The 21046-nt window shown below is 45.3% G+C and overlaps 1 protein-coding gene across 2 annotated transcripts; it reads left to right on the top strand.

Moving 5' to 3' along the window:
• Positions 1 to 4137: 4137 nt before the first annotated feature.
• On the top strand, positions 4138 to 20821 carry Reg4 (regenerating family member 4). Of its 2 annotated transcripts, none has more exons than XM_055603652.1 (6): positions 4138 to 4205; positions 7180 to 7319; positions 13859 to 13953; positions 15240 to 15377; positions 17349 to 17454; positions 20414 to 20821. In XM_055603652.1, exons 2-6 carry the CDS (start codon positions 7253 to 7255, stop codon positions 20479 to 20481), a joined length of 474 nt encoding a protein of 157 aa, XP_055459627.1. In that variant the 5' UTR covers positions 4138 to 4205; positions 7180 to 7252; the 3' UTR covers positions 20482 to 20821. The 2 variants fall into 2 exon arrangements, with proteins under 2 accessions (XP_055459627.1, XP_055459628.1); XM_055603653.1 differs by lacking the exon at positions 4138 to 4205 and adding an exon at positions 4268 to 4286.
• The last annotated feature ends 225 nt before the right edge of the window (positions 20822 to 21046 follow it).

Here is a 21046-nt window from a genome sequence, read left to right as displayed (position 1 = left end):
CGGGGGCTGGGGACATGGCTTGCTTGGTAAACAGCTTCCTGTACAGGCGGGAAGACCTGAATTTAATCCCAGGATATCAAGTAAAAAGCCAGATTTGGTGGCGTGGGTGGACCCTTCACGGTTGCCTCTGGTCTCTGCACACAAGCATGTACACACACATGGAAGTCCCCTTTCACCGAGTACCTGCATCTCCACACCCAGATCCTTGCGCTTGATTGTGATCAAAGCCTGTTGAATCAACTAAGTAGTTTATGTATAAACAAGACCGAATAAGGACAAGGCAGAGGGGTGTGGCAAACAGGAAAGGTGTGAAAACTGGCATGGCGGCTTGTGGTCAGACACAGACATGTGCTGTTGATGGAGCAGTGTGTGCCAGTGCGGGAGGCAAGAATGCCAGAGAGGCTGAGACAGGAAGGGTTTTTCTTACTGATGCCAAAAGTCAGGGTCAATGTGGGGCCCGATGGTAATTTTCTTTTTCTTAAAAATTTCTTTTAGATTTATTTTTTTTTATTTTACATACGAGTATTTTGCCTGGGTGTATGTGTGTATTGTGTGTGTGTGTGTGTGTGTGTGTGTGTGTGCACCATGTGTGTTGCTGGCAGAGGTCAGAGGTCAGGTATCAGATCCCCTGGAACTGGAGCCACGAATAGTCTCGGACCTCCACATGGATATTGGGAATCAAACCTGAGTCCTCTTGAAGAGCAGCCAGCACTCCTAACGGCTGAGCTGCCTCTCCAGCTCCCTTCACTGTAGTTTTCACTGGAAGTGTAACATCAGGTTTTTATTATCAAAAGTTCTGAGAATCCACACACTCAAATACCTGTGTGTATATGATGGGCGGGGGGGGGGTGGCCACATGCTGACCAGGGATCTGTGTCAGCTGTTGCTCTCAAGGACTCCCCACCTGACTTGTCTGGGACGGCTCTCTTTGAGGTCTCGCTGGCCAGTGGGCTCCTGCCGGCCACCGGTCTTCACCTCCCTCTGGGATTGAAGGCTCCTGGTGCCACACCCACACTCGTGCTGACAGCCTTACCCACGGAGCCCTGGCCACAGCCTCCAGATGATTATTTTCTAGTAAAGTCTAAATTTAATCAACACTAGATCCTGGCAGGGATCAGCCTCATCTCAACTTCTCCTTATCCTCGCTGGAAATTACCTGCTACTTTGGCTTCTTTCGTATTGAAAATAAAGTACTGCAAATATTTTCAAATGTCGTTATGATTGCTCATTACACTCAACACTTGTTCCTTTAGCATATCAAATTATTTCTTCTGGAATAGTTTTTGTTTGCCTGTTTATGTTTGTTTTTTTGTTTTGTTTTTCCAAAGACACATTTTAACAATTTCAACAAGTCTATGGATTGCCTTTAAGTTCTTATAATTTAAATTTCATTATTTTGCATTTATCATTATGACTGCTTGGCCAGGTACAGATTCTTATATTCTTTCTCTGTTGCTTTTTTTCTTCTTTTATTTTTTTAAATTATATCATTCCCCCACTTCCCTTTCCACCCTCCAACCACTCTCATAAACCTTCCCTTATGCTCTCTTAAACTCAAGGCCTCTTTTTCTTTAGTTGGGGTTGCTATTTTGTATATGTGTGTGTGTTTTTGTATAACCTGCTCGGTCTATCCAGTGTTACTGGTATGTTATATACAATAGGTAATGAGGTAATCAAGGCTGACCATTTGGTATTGGATAAGGAACTGGGGCCCTTATCCTTCGGGAGGACTTCTCCCTCTCTCAATATTAAGTTTTATTATTTGCTATCTGTGTGTGGGTGTTTTGTCTGTATGTGTGTCTAGGTAGCACGTGTGTGAAGTGCACAAACAGGTCCACAGAAGGTGTCACATCCCCTAAAACGGAAGTTACAGGCAGCTGTGACTCTACATGTGGTTGCTGGGAATTGACCCAGGACTGCTGTAAGGGCAGCCAGTGCTTTTAATAGCTGAGGCTTCTCTCTAGTGCTCAGTTCTGACTGCTGATAAGTCATTGTTTCGGTTCTGTACAATTTAGCTTCACTCTTTCTAAATTTTATGTATGGTGTATCTATGAGCAGAGTTTCTTGTATATCAGTCTTTCTTGGTAGTCAACAAAGCTTTTAAATTCAGACACCTTTCTGATCCCTTATATTCTGTGGTTTTTGGAGCAGAACCTCATGCAGCCCCAGGCTGGCCTGGAACTCACTATGTAGCTGAAGATGACCTTGATATTCGACCTTTCTCCCTCAAGCACCTGAGTGTTGGCATTACAAGTCTGTGGCACCACCTCTGAGTTTATTCATTTTGGGGATCAAATCCAGGCCTTGGAGCACACTAGACAGGCACTCTATCAATTGAACGCCATCTCTCAACTGTTGCTATGTAGCAATGAGCCCTAGGTCAGCGTAGGACTCATGTAGCTGAGCCTATCTGCAAATTCGCAGTCCGGACTCATCCTCTGGACTTTAGGATTCTTCGTTTGTGCCAGCCTCCGAGTTAAGCACAGTTCCCTTTCATTCCTAGGCCTCAAAGCTGTATGTGGGCTCTCTTGGTGCTGTTGTTTGCTGCTGACCATGGAGGTCTGGGAGAGACTCCCATAGTCTAGACACGGAACTTCTGGCATTCCTTTTGTCATCAGAAGTCTTAAAACAATGGCATAGAGGTCAGAGAGGGGTCGAGTTAGTCTGGAGTGGAGAATATCTATTTAATCACAACATTTTGCAAAACTTTTCTGTGTTCCTTCTGGATCAGGTCTACGGAACTTGAAAGGCTGGGAGGTTATCCACGCTCTCTGTCATACCATGTAGCAGTGATTTTCTCATCCGGCTTCATGAAGGGAAAAAGCACTGTGTATTAAGCAGGTAAGATCACCCAGGAATGTCCTCCTTTATAGCAGGACATTTGGAGGAACATGACACAGAGGCTTTTTAATATTTTAAAGCTTGGACATTTAGCTGGGCAGATTCAGAGCCGGTTCTCTAGCTCAACCCAACTAATCCTGGCATTACGTCTCAAAATGTGGCTGGCTCCACCTCTCTGCCCCTGTTCATGTCCGTCCCGCTATCGAATCTCCTGACTTTGCTTTCTTCTCCCAGAGACCCTCTCTCTCCTGGAAGCTTCCATTCTCCACTTCCTGTCCAGCTATTGGCCATCAGCTCTTTATTACATCCAATAGACAAGTGAGGAAGGATGAATGTTTTTCAAAAAATGGGCCATAGAAAAAGCAATGCCAAGATCTGGCTAGTAAGCTAGCACTTCGTTCTCTGCCTGTTTAGCAATCAACAATCGAATACACAGACAGGCCTTCACCAATGTACTGCAACACTCCTTCATGTACAGATTAGGAGACCGTGGATCCAAGAGGACCAACATTTTCCTGGTGATTTTTAGTGGGAAATAGTAAGAGCTGGAGGGGACGGGAACTCCACAAGGAGAGCAACAGAACAAGATAATTTGAACACAGGGAACTTCCCAGAGACTCATACTCCAACCAAGGACTATTCGTGGAGATGACCTGGAACCCCTGCACAGGTGTAGCCCATGGCAGTTCAGTGTCCAAGTGGGTTACATAGTAATGGGAAGAGGGACTGCCTCTGACATAATCTGATTGGCCTGCTCGTTGATCACTTCCCCCTGAGGGGGGAGCAGCCTTATCAGGCCACAGTAGAGGACAATGCAGCCACTTTTGATGAGAACTGATAGACTAAGATCAGAAAGAAGAGGAGAACCTCCCCTATCAGTGGACTTGGGGAGTGGCATGCATGCAGAAAGGGGAGGGAGGGTGGGATCGAGAGGGGAGGAGGGAGGGGCTTATGGGGGGGATACAAAATGAATAAAGTGTAATTAATAAAAAAGTTAAAAAAAAAAAGAGAAAAAACACAAAACAGCCCCAAGCACAATTAAGTGAAGAAATGGGAGAGCAAAATGGCTGTTTGTAGACTACAGGATACTGTTAATTTTAATAACGTGGACATAAAAGATTTTGTTTGCACACAGGGAGAGGTTCTGCTCTTGGCTAGACAAAGCTCAATGTGTATCCATTCTAAAGCTATCACTCGAACAGTTCATCTTTTGATAAGGCTCATTATTGGTAAACAACACTATCGCCTCATGACTCCAACAGGGCATTACATCCTGAGGCAAGCAGGTATAAGAGCTGCAGCAACCTCACCTGGGACCACTCAAGCCGAAGAAAGCAGGATTTCTCTGTGCTGGTTCCAATCAGGTAATCCTCTCTGCAGAGGGGACCGTGGGCTTTCTGTGAGCGCCTGTTGTTTTTCTCTGCAGGCTACGCAGGGAAACACAGGTAACACTGCTGCTGCTGCTTCTGCTGAGGTGTTTGTTACAGTAATGTTTGATTTAAATTGCTTATTTTTTAAGATCATTATCCATATTAATTCTTCTGTGGCTGTGAGCACTTGTGTGCGTGCGCGCGTGAGTGCGTGGAAAGCAGAAGTTAAGGACCAGAGCTTCGGAGTCAGTTCTTTCCTTTTCATCTTTATGTGAGTCCCAGGGATGGAACTCAGGTCTCCAGGCTTGCACACCAGGCAACTTCTTCACCCTCTCAGCCCTGAGTTGTTTCTTTCCTTGGCTCTGGCAGCCAAGGTTGGGTTTGGTGGTGGCAGTGTCTGTGAAACTTAAGAGGAAGTTACAGAGTGTCAATGAATTTCATTTTGCTTCTCTGTAAAAGGCTTACTGACACTTGCTGTGTAGTTGAGTTACAGAGGTCAAATAAGACAAAAGGGCCTCACTGGATGGCTAAAATTCATTTAGTGTAAGGAAAGAAATGCTGGCCTCCCTTCCTCCAGCCGCAGCCTGACAGCTGAGTTCCAGCCATTTGCATTTCAAAGAGATTCAGGACTTTGAAAACATGGGGTACTTTTGAAAAGAATCTCAGCAAAAAAAAAAAGTGCAAAGTTCATGCAGATTTTCTTTCTTTAGTTCTTTTTTTTGAGACAGGGTTTCTCTGGGTAACAATGGCTGTCCTGGTACTCGCTCTGTATGTAGACCAGCTGGCCTTCAACCCACAGAGATCCACCTGCCTCTGCCTCCCAAGTGCTGGGATTAAAGGCATGTGCCACTAGTGCCTGGCCATGTGATAATTTTTAAAAATTAAAAGCAAATAGAAGACACATATGGTATATACTCACTTATATAGTCCTATAAGATAGGATAAATATGCTAAAATAGGTGTACCTAAAGAAGATAAACAAGAAAGAGGACCCGGGATAAGATGATCAATCCCCACTTAGAAAGACAAATGGGATGGACATGAGAAGTAGGAGAAAACAAGAAACAGGACAGGAGCCTACCACAGAGAGCCTCTGAAAGACTCTACCTACCAGTGTATCAAAGCAGATGCTGAGACTCATAACCAAACCTTCGGTAGAGTGCAGGGAATCCCATGATAAAAGGGGAGTTAGTATGACCGGGAGAGGACAGGAGCTCCACAAGGACAAAATATATCGGGGTACGGGAGTCCTCCATGAGACTGTTTCTCCAACCAAGGACCATGTATGGATATAACCTAGAACCCCTGCTCGGATGTAGCCCATGGTAGCTCAGTATCCATGTGGGTTTCCCTTAGAAAGGGGAACAGGAACTATTTCTGACATAAACTCAATGACTGGCTCCTTCCCCCCTCCCCGAGGGAGGAACAGCCTTGCTAGGCCACAGAGGAGGACATTGCAGCCAGTACTGAAGATACCTGATAAGCTAGGGTCAGATGGAAGGGGAGGAGGACCTCCCCTAGCAGTGGACTTGGAAAGGGACAGGGAGGAGATAAGGGAGGAGGGTGAGATTGGGAGGGAATGAGGGAGGGGGCTATGGCTGGGATACAGAGTTAATAAAAAGTAACTGATAAGAAAAAAATAAAATAAAATAAAAAAGAAATGTTTGCTCATACCTAAAAGCTACCCGTGGAGTTGAGCATCTTTTTATACAATGTTTAACATTTCTTGTGATTTATTAATTTACAGCTTTGTACATTTTTCTTTTTGTTGAGATGCTTCTCCCTTTTTAATGATTAATGAGACTGTTTTTTTTTTTAAATACCTCCCAGTGGTATGTCTCAGTTCATAATTTTCTCTCATCTTTTTTTTTTTTTTTTTTTTTTTTTCTTTTTACCCATCCTGAATGGGGAGGAGGGGGGACCTCCTCCCCATTCATCTGATCCTGTCAAACATTTCTTTTTAAACACCAAACTGAGTAAATAACACTTTTTTTTTTTACAAACTTAAGTATCATGGGATAGGAGGGCAACAGTCTTGAGGTCTACCAAAGGACTGGGTAGGCGAGCCTTCCAGAAGACGGGGTTTCAAAATGACATCGGGCTTTCTCTGTGAGTGCAGCAGGACACAAGAGTCCATACCAGACAGCAGAGGGACCAACCGAAGCACCACAACTGCAAGAGCATTCGGAGCAGCTGCTCTGCGTCTGGGAAGTGGCTGGGTTATCAGGCAGAGGGATTCAGTTTATGTGGTGCTCCACACAGGCGCCTGAAGCTGCCTGCCTGCTGCTCACCAAACTGCTTATCTCTGGGAAATGGGCTCACTTCGTATTTCTTGGGCTGTGCTGGTATTTCAATGATTTGTAAGGTTTTTGATAATGAAAGGGAGACTAGCAAAGCTTTTTCTTTTTTCTTCTTTCTTTCTTTCTTTCTTTCTTTCTTTCTTTCTTTCTTTCTTTCGACATCAATAAGGTTTAAGAGTCAGTCACAGTTTGGTAGCACAGAGCAAATGACCCAGGCTTTCTTGTCTGTAATTGTATTTGGGACATCTGTGACATCTGTTTACTTTACTTCAACATTTAGAAAAGAAAAAAGAAAAAGTTAGCGTTGGAACCACTTTATTTCATTTCCTGAACTTTAGGCCTATTACCACCTGTGAGGCAACGTGCCCAGGTCGCCCTCTGCTGACTATCCTGGAGATAACATGGGAACTCTGGGTAGTTGAGGAGCTCCTTACTCAGACTGCTAAGTCCTCCTTGGCTGCTGTAGGTAGGGTTAAGTTGTGGGCTGTAGTTAGGGCTCTGGCATGGGTTCAGAAGGGCTTGCAGGTAAGAATAAAATCCCATAAATAAAAAGGCCTCGATCTCCACATTAAACAGGAGATTATTGTTGTTGAAAAACCCTAATCTACTTGGAAATATTTGATGTGGTAGCTAAATTTCAGCGTCCTTCTCATTGGTTCAAATTGCAGGTCTAGGAGATACCAGAGACTTTAAGGAGAAACTGGAAAGGGCTCCGAGGGCCTTGAAATCAAAAAGAGGAAGATGTCTTCTAAATGTGTGCGGCTGCTCTTTCTGCTGAGCTGTGTGGCCGGCCCCGAAGTCCTGAGTGGTAAGTTCGGTCAGTTGTTGGAAGGCAGCTACAGGCAGTAAGTACACAGTCCACGCAGAACCCTGTTCACTCACTCATCAGGCATTTCAGCAAAGAAATATCAAAATAGAAAATGAAAACTACTGTGGCACGTCAAAGGTTCTGCAGTCAGACAAAAGCCAGCCCAAGATGGCTATGAGCCACACTTAAATCAAGGATTGCAGAAAAAATTTTGCAAGTTTGTTGTGACTGTTTGAAGAACCTGACAAGCATCAGACTGTCCATGTCTGATGGCTATAATCACAACATCCAAACATTTATGCACTCTTCTCTTGTCTGAGCGTATTACAAAGTCCAGTTTACCGGGGACCTGCAAACCTTCCCATGAGCGTGCAAAGGTTTACTGCATACTCACGGACTGAGCGCCAAGGACGGGGAGTGTGCCAGTGGCACTGTGGAACCTGCAATAGAGAATGTGTAGCAAGGAAAGTTAGAGTGTGCTGAGAAAAACACATGCGCGCGCACACATACACACACACACACAGAGCACAGAATGTCTGGACTGGACCAAGAGGAAATGTGGGCCCCTCTGGTGCCCCTGCTTTGTTGAATCTATGAGTAAAACAAGGGCAGAGAAAGACACTGTTGCCAAAAGGCACCCTGCCGGACTGTGTGGTACTCTGGCCAGTTCCTAACCTTGGTCATTTTCCGCAGTCCCACACAGCCTCACAGGGAGTTGGAGGCCGCCATGTAAAAATTGCTTGCATGAGCTTCACTTCAGTTGAGAGAAGAGGCCATTAAAAGATCCACTGAGGCCTAAGACTCTCGAATGAGCTTGGCCAAGGGCATGAATTAATGCAAGGAAATATGAGGAGAAGCAGGGCCTTTGGGGGCCTCAGTTGAAGCCTGTGGTCCTTGCCATCACCCAAGCTCGACATGGCTTTCTGTGATACTCACTGCCCCTAACTCCACACCTGCCTCCAGCCACAATTCTCTCACCATTTCTGGCTGCTCAGGACCCCAAGAGTTCAACCACCATTTCTGCACCCTGCAAGAATGTACAGAACGCTGGAATTGCCCTCAACCCCTGCTGCCTTCCAGCCATTTCTATATGCTGCTTGGGGGCTGCCTTGACCTCCGGCTTCTCTTAAGGACTTGACAGTTAGCCTGGCTATATTCTGGAGAATGAGATAAGACTTTCCAACCCCTTTCCCAGGACTTCCCTAATCTCTTTGGTCTCTCCCCAGGAGTAGATGGAGCCAAAACATATACCGTGAGTCCTCCTGTGGCTCTTTTCCAGACAGATCTTCCTCCCAGCTGTAGAAAAACTTTTTGTTTATTGTTACATTCTTGAGAACTGTGCTTAAGACAGATCCCATATATTCTTTGTGGAAAAGCTTATGGAAAAAGTCTAATCTTGAATTTAAAATAGTTGTGGAGAACTTGGAAATTGATTGTCTCTTTCAGCAGAGGCTGATGGCCAAGATCATAGTTCTGTTGTATGCACAATGGTTTCTTTCCCTGGCCTGTGGCTGCCTGGGCCTCAATGAGGAGAAACAGAGGAACATTTAGAAACAATAAAAAGTGCATCTGGCTAATATCTTCAGAAACATTCCACCTAGTTATGGTAATAAAGGTGGTGGCTTTTAATAGTTATAATTCGCTGGGTCTGGTGATACATGTCAGGAGTCCTGGCTACTCAGGAGAACAGAAAAGAGAGATCTCAGAGCCTGACCTGCCTGGCCTACACAGAGTTCAAGGCCACTCTTGGAAGCTTAAACAGACCCTGTCTCAGGTTTAGAAAAAGGAAAAAAAGCCACAAGGCTAGCCTGTATCTCTAAAGCTCAGTGGTAAGGCCTTTCCATTATGCACCAGGCCAATCCCCAGTATCACCCAAGAAAGCTATAGTGTTACCCAGCTGTCATTTATCCGACAACTGCTCTGTGCTGGACAGAATGCTCAGCACTAATGCACATGCTAACCATAATGCCTTATGTATGAATTATTCCACAGACCCTCTGGGTAACCCTGTGGGGGAAATATGCATTGTTAGTTCCTTGTGCAGACAGGAAACCAGAGTTAGGAGAGTAGAAAGACAGCTAGAGGTGTAGAGAGCCTGGGTGCTAGGACCTGTCCCTTCTTGCCACCCCATGCCCAGCAATAAGGAGCGGGGACACCTTTGGTAGAAACACGAAAGACCCTAGGCTGCCAAGAAAGCAGTGGCTCTCCCCAAAACTGCATTCCTGTCTAGTAGTGGCCTCAGCAAGCTTCCTTATCTGGACCATCAGTACCCATTCCCATCTCTCTGGGAGAGTCTGGCTGTTAAGTAGGGAAGCCTGAATAGATGAGTAGCTTGCAGGTTTTTGTTTTTTAAACATGGCTTGAGCATGACTAAGACGCCTGGAGCCCCAACTCAGAGCCATGAAGTCTAGATCATATCTATCTTCTTATTTGCTGTGGGAATGCGAAACGTAACAACTGCTTTATGCCTTGTTTCTTTATCTGGGACGTGGTGGTACTGGTGGACGTGGTGGAACTACGTAATGCGGTGAGGGTGGGTTCTAGAGTATTAGCAAACTGCCCAGAGCAGGACCTGGTACCAAGGACTGCTGGGGAAAGGTGTGGCACGCTGGAAGGCACAGCTCAGGGGCTTAGTTGGAAGCATTGCCAGGAGCTGAGATGTTCCCACCAGGGGGCGCGTATCCGTAGCTACAATAATGTTAAGCTAAGGTGAGAAAGAAAGATGGAGAAGAGCAGACAGGAGGCGAGGATGCGGGGTAACGGAGCAGAAGTGGCACACAAAGGCACGGAGAGGAGCAAAACAGATAGACGAACTGAAAAGACAGAGAGGTCGGCGCGCACACAGACACAGAGACAGAAGCAGAGAGACTAATGGGAGAGACAGAGGGCTGATTGCTTGGCTGGAGGGATCTTCGGTCTCTGTACTCTGAACCTCTGGATTCCCCGCTGTGACCCAAGATGGCTGCTCTCGCACCATCTCAAGTCGGGGAAAGGGAATGGCATGGTGGGGAGGATCTGTCCCTCACTCCAGGTCACGTGAGAGGACAGAGTGAACTGTGCTGGAGCGCAGGGTCCTGTGGGGCTGGTCCTCACACTCCTTTGCAGGGGGCTGTACAGGATCGTCCACGTGACCAGCCCCCAGGCCCTCACCCTTAGGGCTGGAGATTTTCGGCTTCTGCTGCCTCTCTTCCGGAACATCCTCTCGAGCATTAGGTTAAAAGGTATGCAGCCTGTGTCAGTTACGTTTCTCGTTGCCGCGGTACCCCACGAGAAACAGCTTCACGGGGGGGAAGGGGGTTTCTTTGGTATACAGTTTGAAAGAGTCCACAGCCCTACAGCTGGATCTTATGGAGGAGGCGCTTTCTCCACCGAGGTTCTCTCCCCTCGAATGACTCTAGCTTGTGTGAAGTTGACATAAAACTCACCAGCATATCTCTCCCTAAAAAGCTGTTGGCTTCCAACGCTATATACTTTCACAATTCAGTTTCTATGAGAGAGAAAAAAAGCTTTGGTTTCATTGGGGCTTTGATGCATGCCTATAATCCCAGCACTTAGGAGGTTGAAACAGAAACATCTGTTGGTGTCTAGCCTGGGCTACACAACAGGACTCTCTTTCAAATAACATCTTTTTTGTTGTTGTCTTTAAGCAAAAGAAAAATATTTAGTGTCAAATTCAAAACTTCAATTTCCTTTTTTTTTTTCCCTTTCCTTTGCTTTTTTTTTTTTTTTTCTCATAAAAAAGTTAAGGCTTCTCAACTCTAATTATTTGTTACCAAGTTTCTAACTTCTCACTTTTACAAATTTATCAATTAAAGATTGAAAGGGTTCCTGGTAGAAACATGTATTTTTTTTTCCAGGCCATAGAACTGAATCTAAAGAGTAACTTTTCCTTCTTCCTCCTCCTCCTCTTCTTCTTTTTGTATTTTTCAAGGTAGATTTCTCTGTGTTTGTTGGCTTACCTGACCTCAATTATGTAGACCAGGCTGGCCTTGAAATCACAGGGAGTTCTGCCTCTAGAGTGCTAGGATCAACATCGTGCACCACCAGGCCTGGCTAAGAGTAGCTTTGCTAGTCACAGTGTGAGATGCTTTGTCAGATAACCACCCTGTCCTGTTTCATCCTTCTGAATTATTTTGAAAAAACAAAACATGAGTAAACTGTTTAGCCGGACGTCCCACGCTTGGCAGGCCGGTGGCGGTGGAAGCCGTGGAATTACGTGGCTTCCACTTAACAGCATGTAAAACTGTGTCCGTCCTTCTAATGGGAGAAATAAATGAGGGTCTTTGCTGCTTGGTGTCAGTATAGGTCAGGTGATCCTCTGAGCCTTTTTGTGATCTACATTGTCAACCCGACTAAATTTGGCATCACTTAGGAGACACGCCCTTGGGTGTGTCCAGAGAAGTTTAAGTGCAGAAGGGATGTTCACCCTGAATGTGGGGAGCACCATCCCATGAGCTGGGGTCCTCGTTGAATAAAGAGAAGGAAGTGAGCTGAGCACCAACATGCATCTCACTCTGGTTCCTAACTGGAGATGGGACATCCTTAACTCCTACCTCATGTTCCTGCTGAGATTATAGCAGTTCATCAAAGCCCTGAGGAAACCGAAGCTTTTTCCCCCTCAAGCCAAAATAAAACCTTTTTTTCTCCAGTTGCTTTTGTCAGGTATTGGTCACAGCAATGAGAAAAAATAATTACTTTACTCCCATTCCTTAGCTCAGTTAGTGATTATCCATCATTCGCAAATTCAATCACGTATGCGATGGATCTAAATCTGTAAGAAGCATCCTGTTCCAAATCAGCTGAGGCTGGTTCCTGGGAGGATGCTGCTAGTGAGGGCAAGAAGCCTGAGCTGAGAGAAATCGTCTTAGTGCTAATGAGCAAGGGCTGGTAGCTGGCTCTGTTGTTAGAGGGTGTGTCTAGCATGCACACCCTCTAGGTGTTTGACTTGGGTTTGACCTCCCACTGCTTTGGAAAACTGAGAAGGTGGCAATGCCTGTACTCACAGCACTTGGTAGATTCAGGCAGAAGAATCAGAAGTTCAAAGTCATCCTCAGCTACATAGTGAGTTCACAGCCAGTCTGGGCTGCTTGAGATCTTGTCTCAAAAAAAAAAAAAAAAAAAAAAAAGGAAGGAATGAGGAGGAGAGGGAAGGATGGAGGGAGAAAAGAGAGGAAGGAAGAGGAAGAGGGAAGAGAGGAGAGGAAAGAAAGAGTGAGAGAATGGCAGGAAGCTTATCTGGAATCTGTGAAGGCCCTGGGGATTTATAGGCAGGAGATGAAACAGTACAAAGGGTGGAGTAAATGAGTGAGGTAGTCATCTGGCTGGGCAAAGATAAAGACACTTGGAACAACTCTAGTCTGTGGACATCACTGTGGAAGGCCTTTGCACTGGTCTAGAGTGTAGGTGTGCAGACACGTCACAGGACTCAGATTGCTAGCCTGGTGTTCTCTTGGTCATCAGCCCATCTTCCATTCTACTCACCTCTTCTTTATCGATTTCCAGCTCCACAGGCAGAGGCATTTGCCAGTTGACCAGTAGGAAATTCGAGCCTTCCTGAGTCACAGCCTCCTTTGCCACAAGGCCTCTCTCATTCTTGTTGGCCATGCTTGCTTTACAGATCTCCTGTACTCAAGGCCAACTTAGGGGCTTGCTATTTCTGCACATACCAGCCACATTACTTCCTCCATCTCCAGCCCATCCCTCCTCCTCGCTGTTGTTGCAGAACCCACCCATGATCACATTCCAGCTACGTTGCCATTTATTCCACCTACTTCAAGAAAGGCTTTTTCTCCTAATAATGCCCCTAACTCCCAGATTATGTCTCTGTCTACTCAACAAAGCCCTCCTGTGTCATTCTACCAGTCTCTTGAGTGAGTCCACTGGAGAAATGCAGCCATTGATTGGCATGGAGGCCTCAGGGCACAAACAGAGCCCAAACTCCAATGGCTACAAGACTCCTTAATTCCTTCTCTGACCGCAGGGCCACAGCAATATTTGGGTTTCTTAGAATTACTGTTTGTTCAGAGTGTTCAAAAGTTCCAGAAAGCTTGATTCCTTCTCTCCAGTAAATAGCCACCCTGGTAAAAGGTTCTTTGATGAAATCTGAGAGAAGAGTAATAATAATTTTTTGATGTTTTCTGTCTCTCTGTCTGTCTGTCTGTCTCTCTCTCTGTATTTTTAAGACAGAATCTCATGTAGCCCAGGCAGTCCTCAGACTCATGAGGTAGCCAATGTTGGGCTTGAATTCTTCATTCTTCTACTTCATAACCTGAGTAAAAATTACAGACCTTCACACTGGTGTATGCGGTGTTAGGACTCAAGCCCAGGGCTTTGTGACTGCAAGACAGGCAAGACAGGTATTCTATCAACTTACCTAGATCCCTGGCCCTGTACAGTATACATTTTTAGCAGCTCAGCAGGGTCCTTCTGAGAGAGAGACTCTCCCTTTATTCAAGGTGTTCTAGCTCTAAAAACTGTCTCATCGCGGTATGACAGGTTTCTGGCATCACAGTCTGTAACTGCCTTTTATTTCTGTACAGATATCTTGAGACCCAGCTGTTCTTCGGGATGGTTTTACTATAGGTCCCACTGCTATGGATACTTCCGGAAGCTAGGAACCTGGTCTGATGCTGAGGTAGGAAGTCTGTGCTATTGGTTTCTTTTAGAGGACGGGGCCAACTGGAGCACCTGATCATATTTAACTTAAATTTAAGGGTTCTTCCTGGGCTCCCAGGAGAAGCCTCATGGTTGAAATGAAGAGAAGTGAGGTGTGCCCAGCTCCTTCGATTGTGTGAGCAGTGGTGATGGATGTGTGCTCAGACCCGCAGTGGGCTGCATTGACACAGAGTGAGTTAGGATGTAGCCAGAACCCCGAGAAAGCTATAAATGCACAGATCAAAGGAGCATGAAAGAGTTGAGGGACTTGTGCAATGAATAACTGAATTCCTGTATGAGGCTTATCAGAGAGAGCATTGTGGAAACACCTAAAACAGGTCTCCAAGATGCGAGGCAAAATGCAAAGAAGCAGAAAAATGAGGTTGTCCTCACTTGACACAACCCACACAGGCCTGGATTTTATTCTCTCCAGCTATGCATAAGATCTATCCAAATATCTAGCCCAAGTAAGTAGAAAATTGATGTTTCTGTCTCTCTAGCTTGTGACTGATTGACACATATAGATACAATGCGGCATGATCCAGGGCCAGAATGGTCCCAAGCTTCTTGTGTGTAACTCAGTAAGGAAAGGACAGGAACAAGGGTGAAGTCCTCACCATGTGACAGCTAGTGAGTTGTCAGACTGTGTTCTCTGACTTCCAAATCTGTGAGAGGACAGTTTGTGGTGGAGCATACCTTCAATCCTAGCTCTTGGAGCTGAGACAGGGTGGTCATGAGTAATCTGAGGCCAGCCTTGGCTACATAGGGATGTTTGCCCTCAACAAACAAGTGATGTGTGAGAGAAATGCGTGGTTGTGAAATCTAAATAGAAAATTTCATTGCAGTGTGAGCAAATATAATCTCTTTTTGATTAGACCAAGAGAAGTAGCAGAGATAATTCAGGGAGCAAAATGTCTTATTAAGTGGAGTCCTGAATAACTGGGGCCAGAGAACGTGAGGGAGAAGAGCATGAAGGCTAGAGGAAAAGTGAGAGCAAGAGACTCCAGATTCCATAATTATAAGGAAATTGTGCCTCAGAGAGATGAAGTGTTTTGTTAGCTTTGGCCCTAAGTCTCCTGCGAGCCACCGCTTCCTCTGAGACCTGACACTGTGGTCTTTTGTCTTGTCTGGTGACAGAAATCACCCGTGGGTTTAGAACCCAGCTTCTGGAGTGAGAGTCGGGGGTGAATCCATCCCGCTTGGCACATTAGGGTTCCAAGGAGAGAGCTGTGCACGTAGCATCATTAATAGGACCTCTCCTTGCAGCTGGAATGTCAGTTACACGGAAATGGATCCCATCTGGCATCTGTCTCGAATCAAAAGGAAGCCCACGTCATATCAAAGTACATAACTTGGTATCAAAGAAACGTGCCTGTGTGGATTGGCCTGCATGACCCACAGAAGGTAACCCCGGGTTTGGCCCACAGAGCCTCTTGGGAAACCCAGAGTGGTAATCCTTTCATGAGAAGTGGCCTTCTGGCCTACAAACAGGAAGCAAGTAGAAGCCTTCCAGCTGAGCACCACCAGTGATGAAAGCCAAGGCCTAAAGGTCAGGGACCCCATTCTTGCCCTCAGTGGAAGAAATAATTAAATAGCTCCGTTTTGTGTAACTTTTAATTAAGGTCCTCCTTGATCTTCAGACACAAAATAACTAATTTTTTAAAACCTTTCCCCTCCCCAACAAAAAAAAAAAAAGAGAGAAAGAGAGACAGAGGGTTAGAGAAAATACATACAGACTGATCTTCTAAAAGATCCAGATTAATTTAATTGCCATTATGTCTTGATTAAACTTTCAGCTAACCTTTTTCTTAGACTCTGTCACTTTTTCATCATTCTTAATTACTTTCTCTGGACCCTTGTTTTTCTGTCCATTGGCACTTGACTGTGAGAAATGCCACATGGTATCTGTATATATGGATTTGGGTTGGGGCATCTATACCTAACTGAAATGGAAACAAATGAGAAAAAGCCCTACTTTCTGATTCTCATGGCATTGCTGGAGACACCAGTGTTCATATTCTTTATTCCATTAACATGTGGTCATCCTTTGGCAATTGCCTGTGAATTGTATCATGCTTTCCCTTTTGAGTATTGCAGAAAAACAAGCGATTTCATTTATTTTATTTTTTCGCTATAACTGTTATTCAGTTATTTGCTTAAAATGGCATTTATTTGACTTTCAAAATTTTTACATTTAAAATATTTTTATATTTTTCTGTGTGTGTGTGTGTGTGTGTGTGTGTGTGTGTGTGTGCCTACATGTATGGATATGCCTGGGGAGGCCAGAAGAAGGTATCAGGTATCCTGGAACTGGGGTAGCACAGTTATGAGCTGCCATGTGGGTGCTAGGAACCAAGCCTGGGCCCCTGGTAAAGGCAGCAAGTACTTCTAACAGCTGGGTGGCCTCCCCAGATCCTCTACTTTTGAGACAGGGTTTCACTATGTAGCTTTGGCTGACCTGGAACTCCCCATATAGAGCAGCCTGGCCTCCTACTCGGAGATCTGCCTCCCCGGGGCTAGGATTAATGACATGAGCCACCATACGTGGCCAATTTTTTTTTTTTCATTTTTATGTATTTACTTTGTTGTTAATCAAAACTGCTTTCGGAGACAAGCTATATATTTACATCTCTTTCTGTGAGCCATTTTTGTAGTTGGATTTTTTTTTTTACGTGTGTGACTGTGAGACACAGATGACAAATGTTCTAAAACTGTACCCTATATCTAATAATCAAGGAAATGCAAATTAAAATGATATAATTTAACTTAGATTACAACATTTTCCTTTGTATAATGAATAACATAGACTATTGTCCTTGTGCCCGGTCAGTGAGGATGTAAATTTGGACAAGTGGGCAGTTTTTAGAAAGTACTTTGTCAGTGGGTATTGATGACCTCAAAACAGTCACACCCTCTGGCCCATTTATTCTGCTTCAGGAATATATTATGAGAAAATAATTTTGAGAACACAGAGTGATTCTCAACAAAGGCAGTCATAGCAGTGTTTTTCATAATACTTGGAAATGAGAAACAATATACTCAGACGTCAACAGGAGGTTGTTAAGGTAGACTATGGTACCTCCTTATGTTAAAGGGGGGTTTAGAAAGCAACACAAAGACTTGAATGTAGATTTTAAAGAGCACAGTACTTCCAGTACAATGATAACCATGTTTCTATCAGAAGTAAATATGCTAAAACCCCTGTGATGATTTCCTCCACTCCTGAATGGAGAGGTGGCTTTTCTAATTTTGCTTCTTCGTACATTTCTATCCTTTGCCCCCAGGAAACACTTTTCAGGGGGCTGAGGACCCAGAGTAGCTGTGGACAGGTGAGCGAACTGAGTTGCACATTCCCTCTGTTTTCTGTCATTGCAGAACCAGTTATGGCAATGGATTGATGGGTCTGCACACCAGTACAGACCCTGGACTTCCAAGACAAAGAGTGAAGCCAGGCACTGTGCTGAACTGAACCCCAAGGAGAGTAAGTTCCCTGCACCCATTCCCTCTCCCCAAGCTGCAGCTCCATCCTTTAACCTATTAGAAGCAAAAGGAGTGTCCCTGTCCTCCTTCCCAACACTCCTTTCACCCAGCAACACTGCTTTACAGGACAGTGGCTTCAACATACAGTCTGTCAACCTCTGAACCCACTCAGTAGTCTTTGACAAACCAATATACCAATGAAAGAACCTTTTAACAACAATGGAGGGACGCATGAGGGGACAGTCTATGACAAAGGCCATCAGAGGCAAAACGATGGAGAAGGGAATCTCTTAGGCCATGCCTAGCCCACACTGCTGCTATGCAAAGCGATTTAGCCAGAGTACTGGCAAACCCACAGGCACAGTCTGCTAAAACAAGCCTGCTCATCCATGTTAACAGGAAAACGTGACTAGTTAGTACTACCCAAACCCACAATGAGCTATCCCAGGAAGCAGCAAGAACCTAGAGTCAACCAAAGAAAAGGTGGGCATTTTGTTTTCATTATAGTAGAAACTGTGTTATAAGAGAGACTCAGGCTGGAGAAGTGGCTCAGCAGTTAAGAACTTTGGCTGCTCCTCCAGAACACCTGAGTTTGATTCCCAGCAACCAGTGGGGTGTGATACCCTCTTCTGTCATGCAGGCATACATGCAAATAGAGTGCTCATACACACACAAAAAAATAAGTCTTTTAAAAAAAGAAGAGTAATTAAAAGCTGTAAAAATCAGCATACAAAAGAAAACATTCCAGCGACTCTCACACCTATGATATGAGACCTCCCATATCTTCCTTTTAGCCCAGCCAGCTTTGGGGAAGAGGTTGACCAGATGTTTTCCTAGGTCCCTTGCATCTTCATGGTTCTGGGCTTCTCACTGGATGAAATTCTCAAATCCTTTCCTGTGAGCAGGCTCCCACCTGGAAGGAGCCTGTGGCGTATCTGTGAGAACTGGGAGCCTGAGTCATTTTTTTCCATACCTTCCACCTTGTTTCAGTTTGGCTCTCAGAAATCAGGCTGAGACACAGGCTGCAGACACAAAGAAATCCAGGTGGGGCCTGGAGAGATGGCTCTGGGGTAAGGCACTTGCTGTGCAGGCACGAGAACCTGAGTTCGAATCCCAGACCCCACATAGAGCTGGACAGGGTAGTGTGTGTGTAATCCCAGCACTTCTACAGGAAGGTGGGAGGTGGATTTGAAGGTCAGCCACACACACGCTCTCACACACATGCACAGGCAGGCACACACACAAGGGGGTAGAGGAGAGCAGGGAGAGAAGGTAATTAATTTAAAACCCCAGGGAAAGGAACAATGCTATTGAAAAGGTGTCAAAGGGAAAAAAAATCTTAAAAAACAAACAAACAGTGCTATTTTATATTTGTGGATGGATTTTTTACCTGTGTATAGCCTGCATGAACTCTGCTCTCTGTGACAGGACCCATTTACTGTTTCCTTCCTGTTCAGGAAGAACTTCCGGGCACTTTGTTCCTTCTGGCCCTCTGTCATCCCTTGGGACTCTCCACTCTACATCATAATCTAAATGTTTTGTGACCCACTGTTTCACTTTGGGACTTTAAACTAGCACAGGCCTGTTATCCCAATACTTTGAGCTCATATAAAGTCCAAGGCCAGCCTGGACTGGATAGTGAGTTCAAGGCTGCCTGGGCAATGTAGTGAGACCCTGTCCTACAATAAAAACTAAGAAGAGAGCAAAGAATGTAGCTCAACAGTAGAGCAGCTGTGTAGCAAATGTGAGGGCTTGAGTCTCCTCCACCCCCATGGGTAAGCCTCTCTTGGTCACCTGAAGCTGTTCTGTGTAGTCAGTGGATATACCAAAGGACCCTCCCCAGTGACCTGGCAGGCCAGATCCGCCTGAGTTCCAGCCCAGTCTTATGGAGACATTTTCTCAATTGAGGCCCCCTCCTCTCTGATGACTCTAGCTTAGCGGTTTTCAACCTTCCTGACGCTGTGACCCTTTAACACAGTTTCTCATGTTGTGGTGAGCCCAGCCGTAGAATTATTTTTATTGCTACTTCATAGCTGTAATTTTGCTACGGGTTATGAGTTGTGATGTAAATCTCTGTGTTCTCCAATGGCTGTAGGCAACCACTGTGAAAAGGACCAAGACCCACAGGTTGAGAACCACTGCCAAGTTGCTATGAAACCAGTTGGTACAGCAGTTAAAAGCAATTTCTGCTCTTACAGAGGATAGACGTTTGGTTCCCAGTACCCAGATCAGGCAGTCACAACCTCTTATAACTCCACCTCTAAGAGACCTGATGCCCTCTTCTGACCTCCACAGGCACCCACACACATACACACACACACACACACACACACACACACACACACACACACACACGTATAAATAAAAGTGAGAAATAAGTCTTTAAAAAGAAGACCTAACCAAACACCACACGTAGGGGAGGCTTCCTGTGTCTGTCAGGCTCTGTTTCCTTCAGAGGGTGTAGGAGAGGAGCTTCTTCAGTTTGCAGTTATGTGAGAAAGGGGGTGTTTGTGTCAGTCAGGGATCCCCAGAGAATGAGCAGTGGAGGACGGAGAGAGTTGGGGGTTGCTGGAAATTCCTGCAAGAATTGATAAGGAAATGCGAAGCGGAGAGCAATCAGAGGCAGAATTCTCTGCTTCAGGTGGCCCTTTCTCTTAAGGCTTTCGATCTATTAGATGAGGCCCGCCCACCCACATATTGTAGGGTGATCTGCTTTATTCTAAGTCTGTTTATTTGAGTATCAATAACATCTACAAATTACCTGCATAGTAACAGCTAGAGAGCTGGGCAGCTCGCAATTGCTGGATGTCTGAACCAAACAATACTATATCCTACCCGTGTCGACACATGAAATAAACACCACTGGCCCTTCCCCAAGACTCCAAGAAAAACACACAGATAACTCTGGTAAATTCAACACTAAACTAACTCTGTTTAAATGTCTGTCTATTTTCTTACAGAATTTTTAACTTGGAACAAAAATGGATGCAACACACGCCAGCACTTCCTATGCAAGTACAGGCCATAGTGCAAGAGTCAAGCGTCTACCAGCCTTTCATAAACTCTTTCTGCTTCCCTCTCACCTGGTGGCTCATTTAACCATTCTCTGAGAGAGTAAACACAGCAGCCGGCACTGACAGACCTCCAGTGCAGTGGCTATCAGGCCCAGAGAAGTTAGCATGGGGGGACAGCAGCTTCTGGTCTCAGAGCTTAGCATGGGGAGACAACGGCTTCTGGTCTCACTGTTTACTCCTTTCTGGTACTTTTTTTCCCTCTCACTGTCTCATACAACTAGAAATGTGCTTCCTGAACACTGGGTTTCTGTCAAACCAGTAAAGTTTTGGAGCCATAAAAACAGCCAAGAGTGAGCTTCTGTCTGCTTCAAACTCTGTAACCTCTGACCTCCCTGTGTTGCCCACACACATCTCCTTACTTTCCTGTTGTTCGTCCTCCTGCCGTGAAAGGTTTATCAGTTGAGTCCCTACCAGTCTGAAGTGGATCTCTGCCTCCTGTGTCCCTGGCAGCACTCGGCTGGAGCAGAAGAGGCAAACTGTGTACATGCCAGACTCAGAGCAAGGCTGAGGGAGTGGAGT

This window comes from Psammomys obesus, unplaced genomic scaffold (genome assembly GCF_907164565.1).
Source record: "Psammomys obesus unplaced genomic scaffold, mPsaObe1.curated_primary_1811, whole genome shotgun sequence".
Taxonomy (NCBI): domain Eukaryota; kingdom Metazoa; phylum Chordata; class Mammalia; order Rodentia; family Muridae; genus Psammomys; species Psammomys obesus.
Note: the sequence above shows the minus strand (reverse complement) of the source record. Positions and strands in the feature narration are given on the sequence as shown.

What these genes read in the sequence shown, in the direction of transcription:
- Reg4 (XM_055603652.1), top strand. Translation starts at nt 7,253, where the DNA reads ATGTCTTCTAAATGTGTGCGGCTGCTCTTTCTGCTGAGCTGTGTGGCC. An exon ending in GAACCTGGTCTGATGCTGAG is followed by an intron (nt 13,954 to 15,239) that starts GTAGGAAGTCTG and finishes CTCTCCTTGCAG; the next exon opens with CTGGAATGTCAGTTACACGG. An exon ending in TGAACTGAACCCCAAGGAGA is followed by an intron (nt 17,455 to 20,413) that starts GTAAGTTCCCTG and finishes ATTTTCTTACAG; the next exon opens with AATTTTTAACTTGGAACAAA.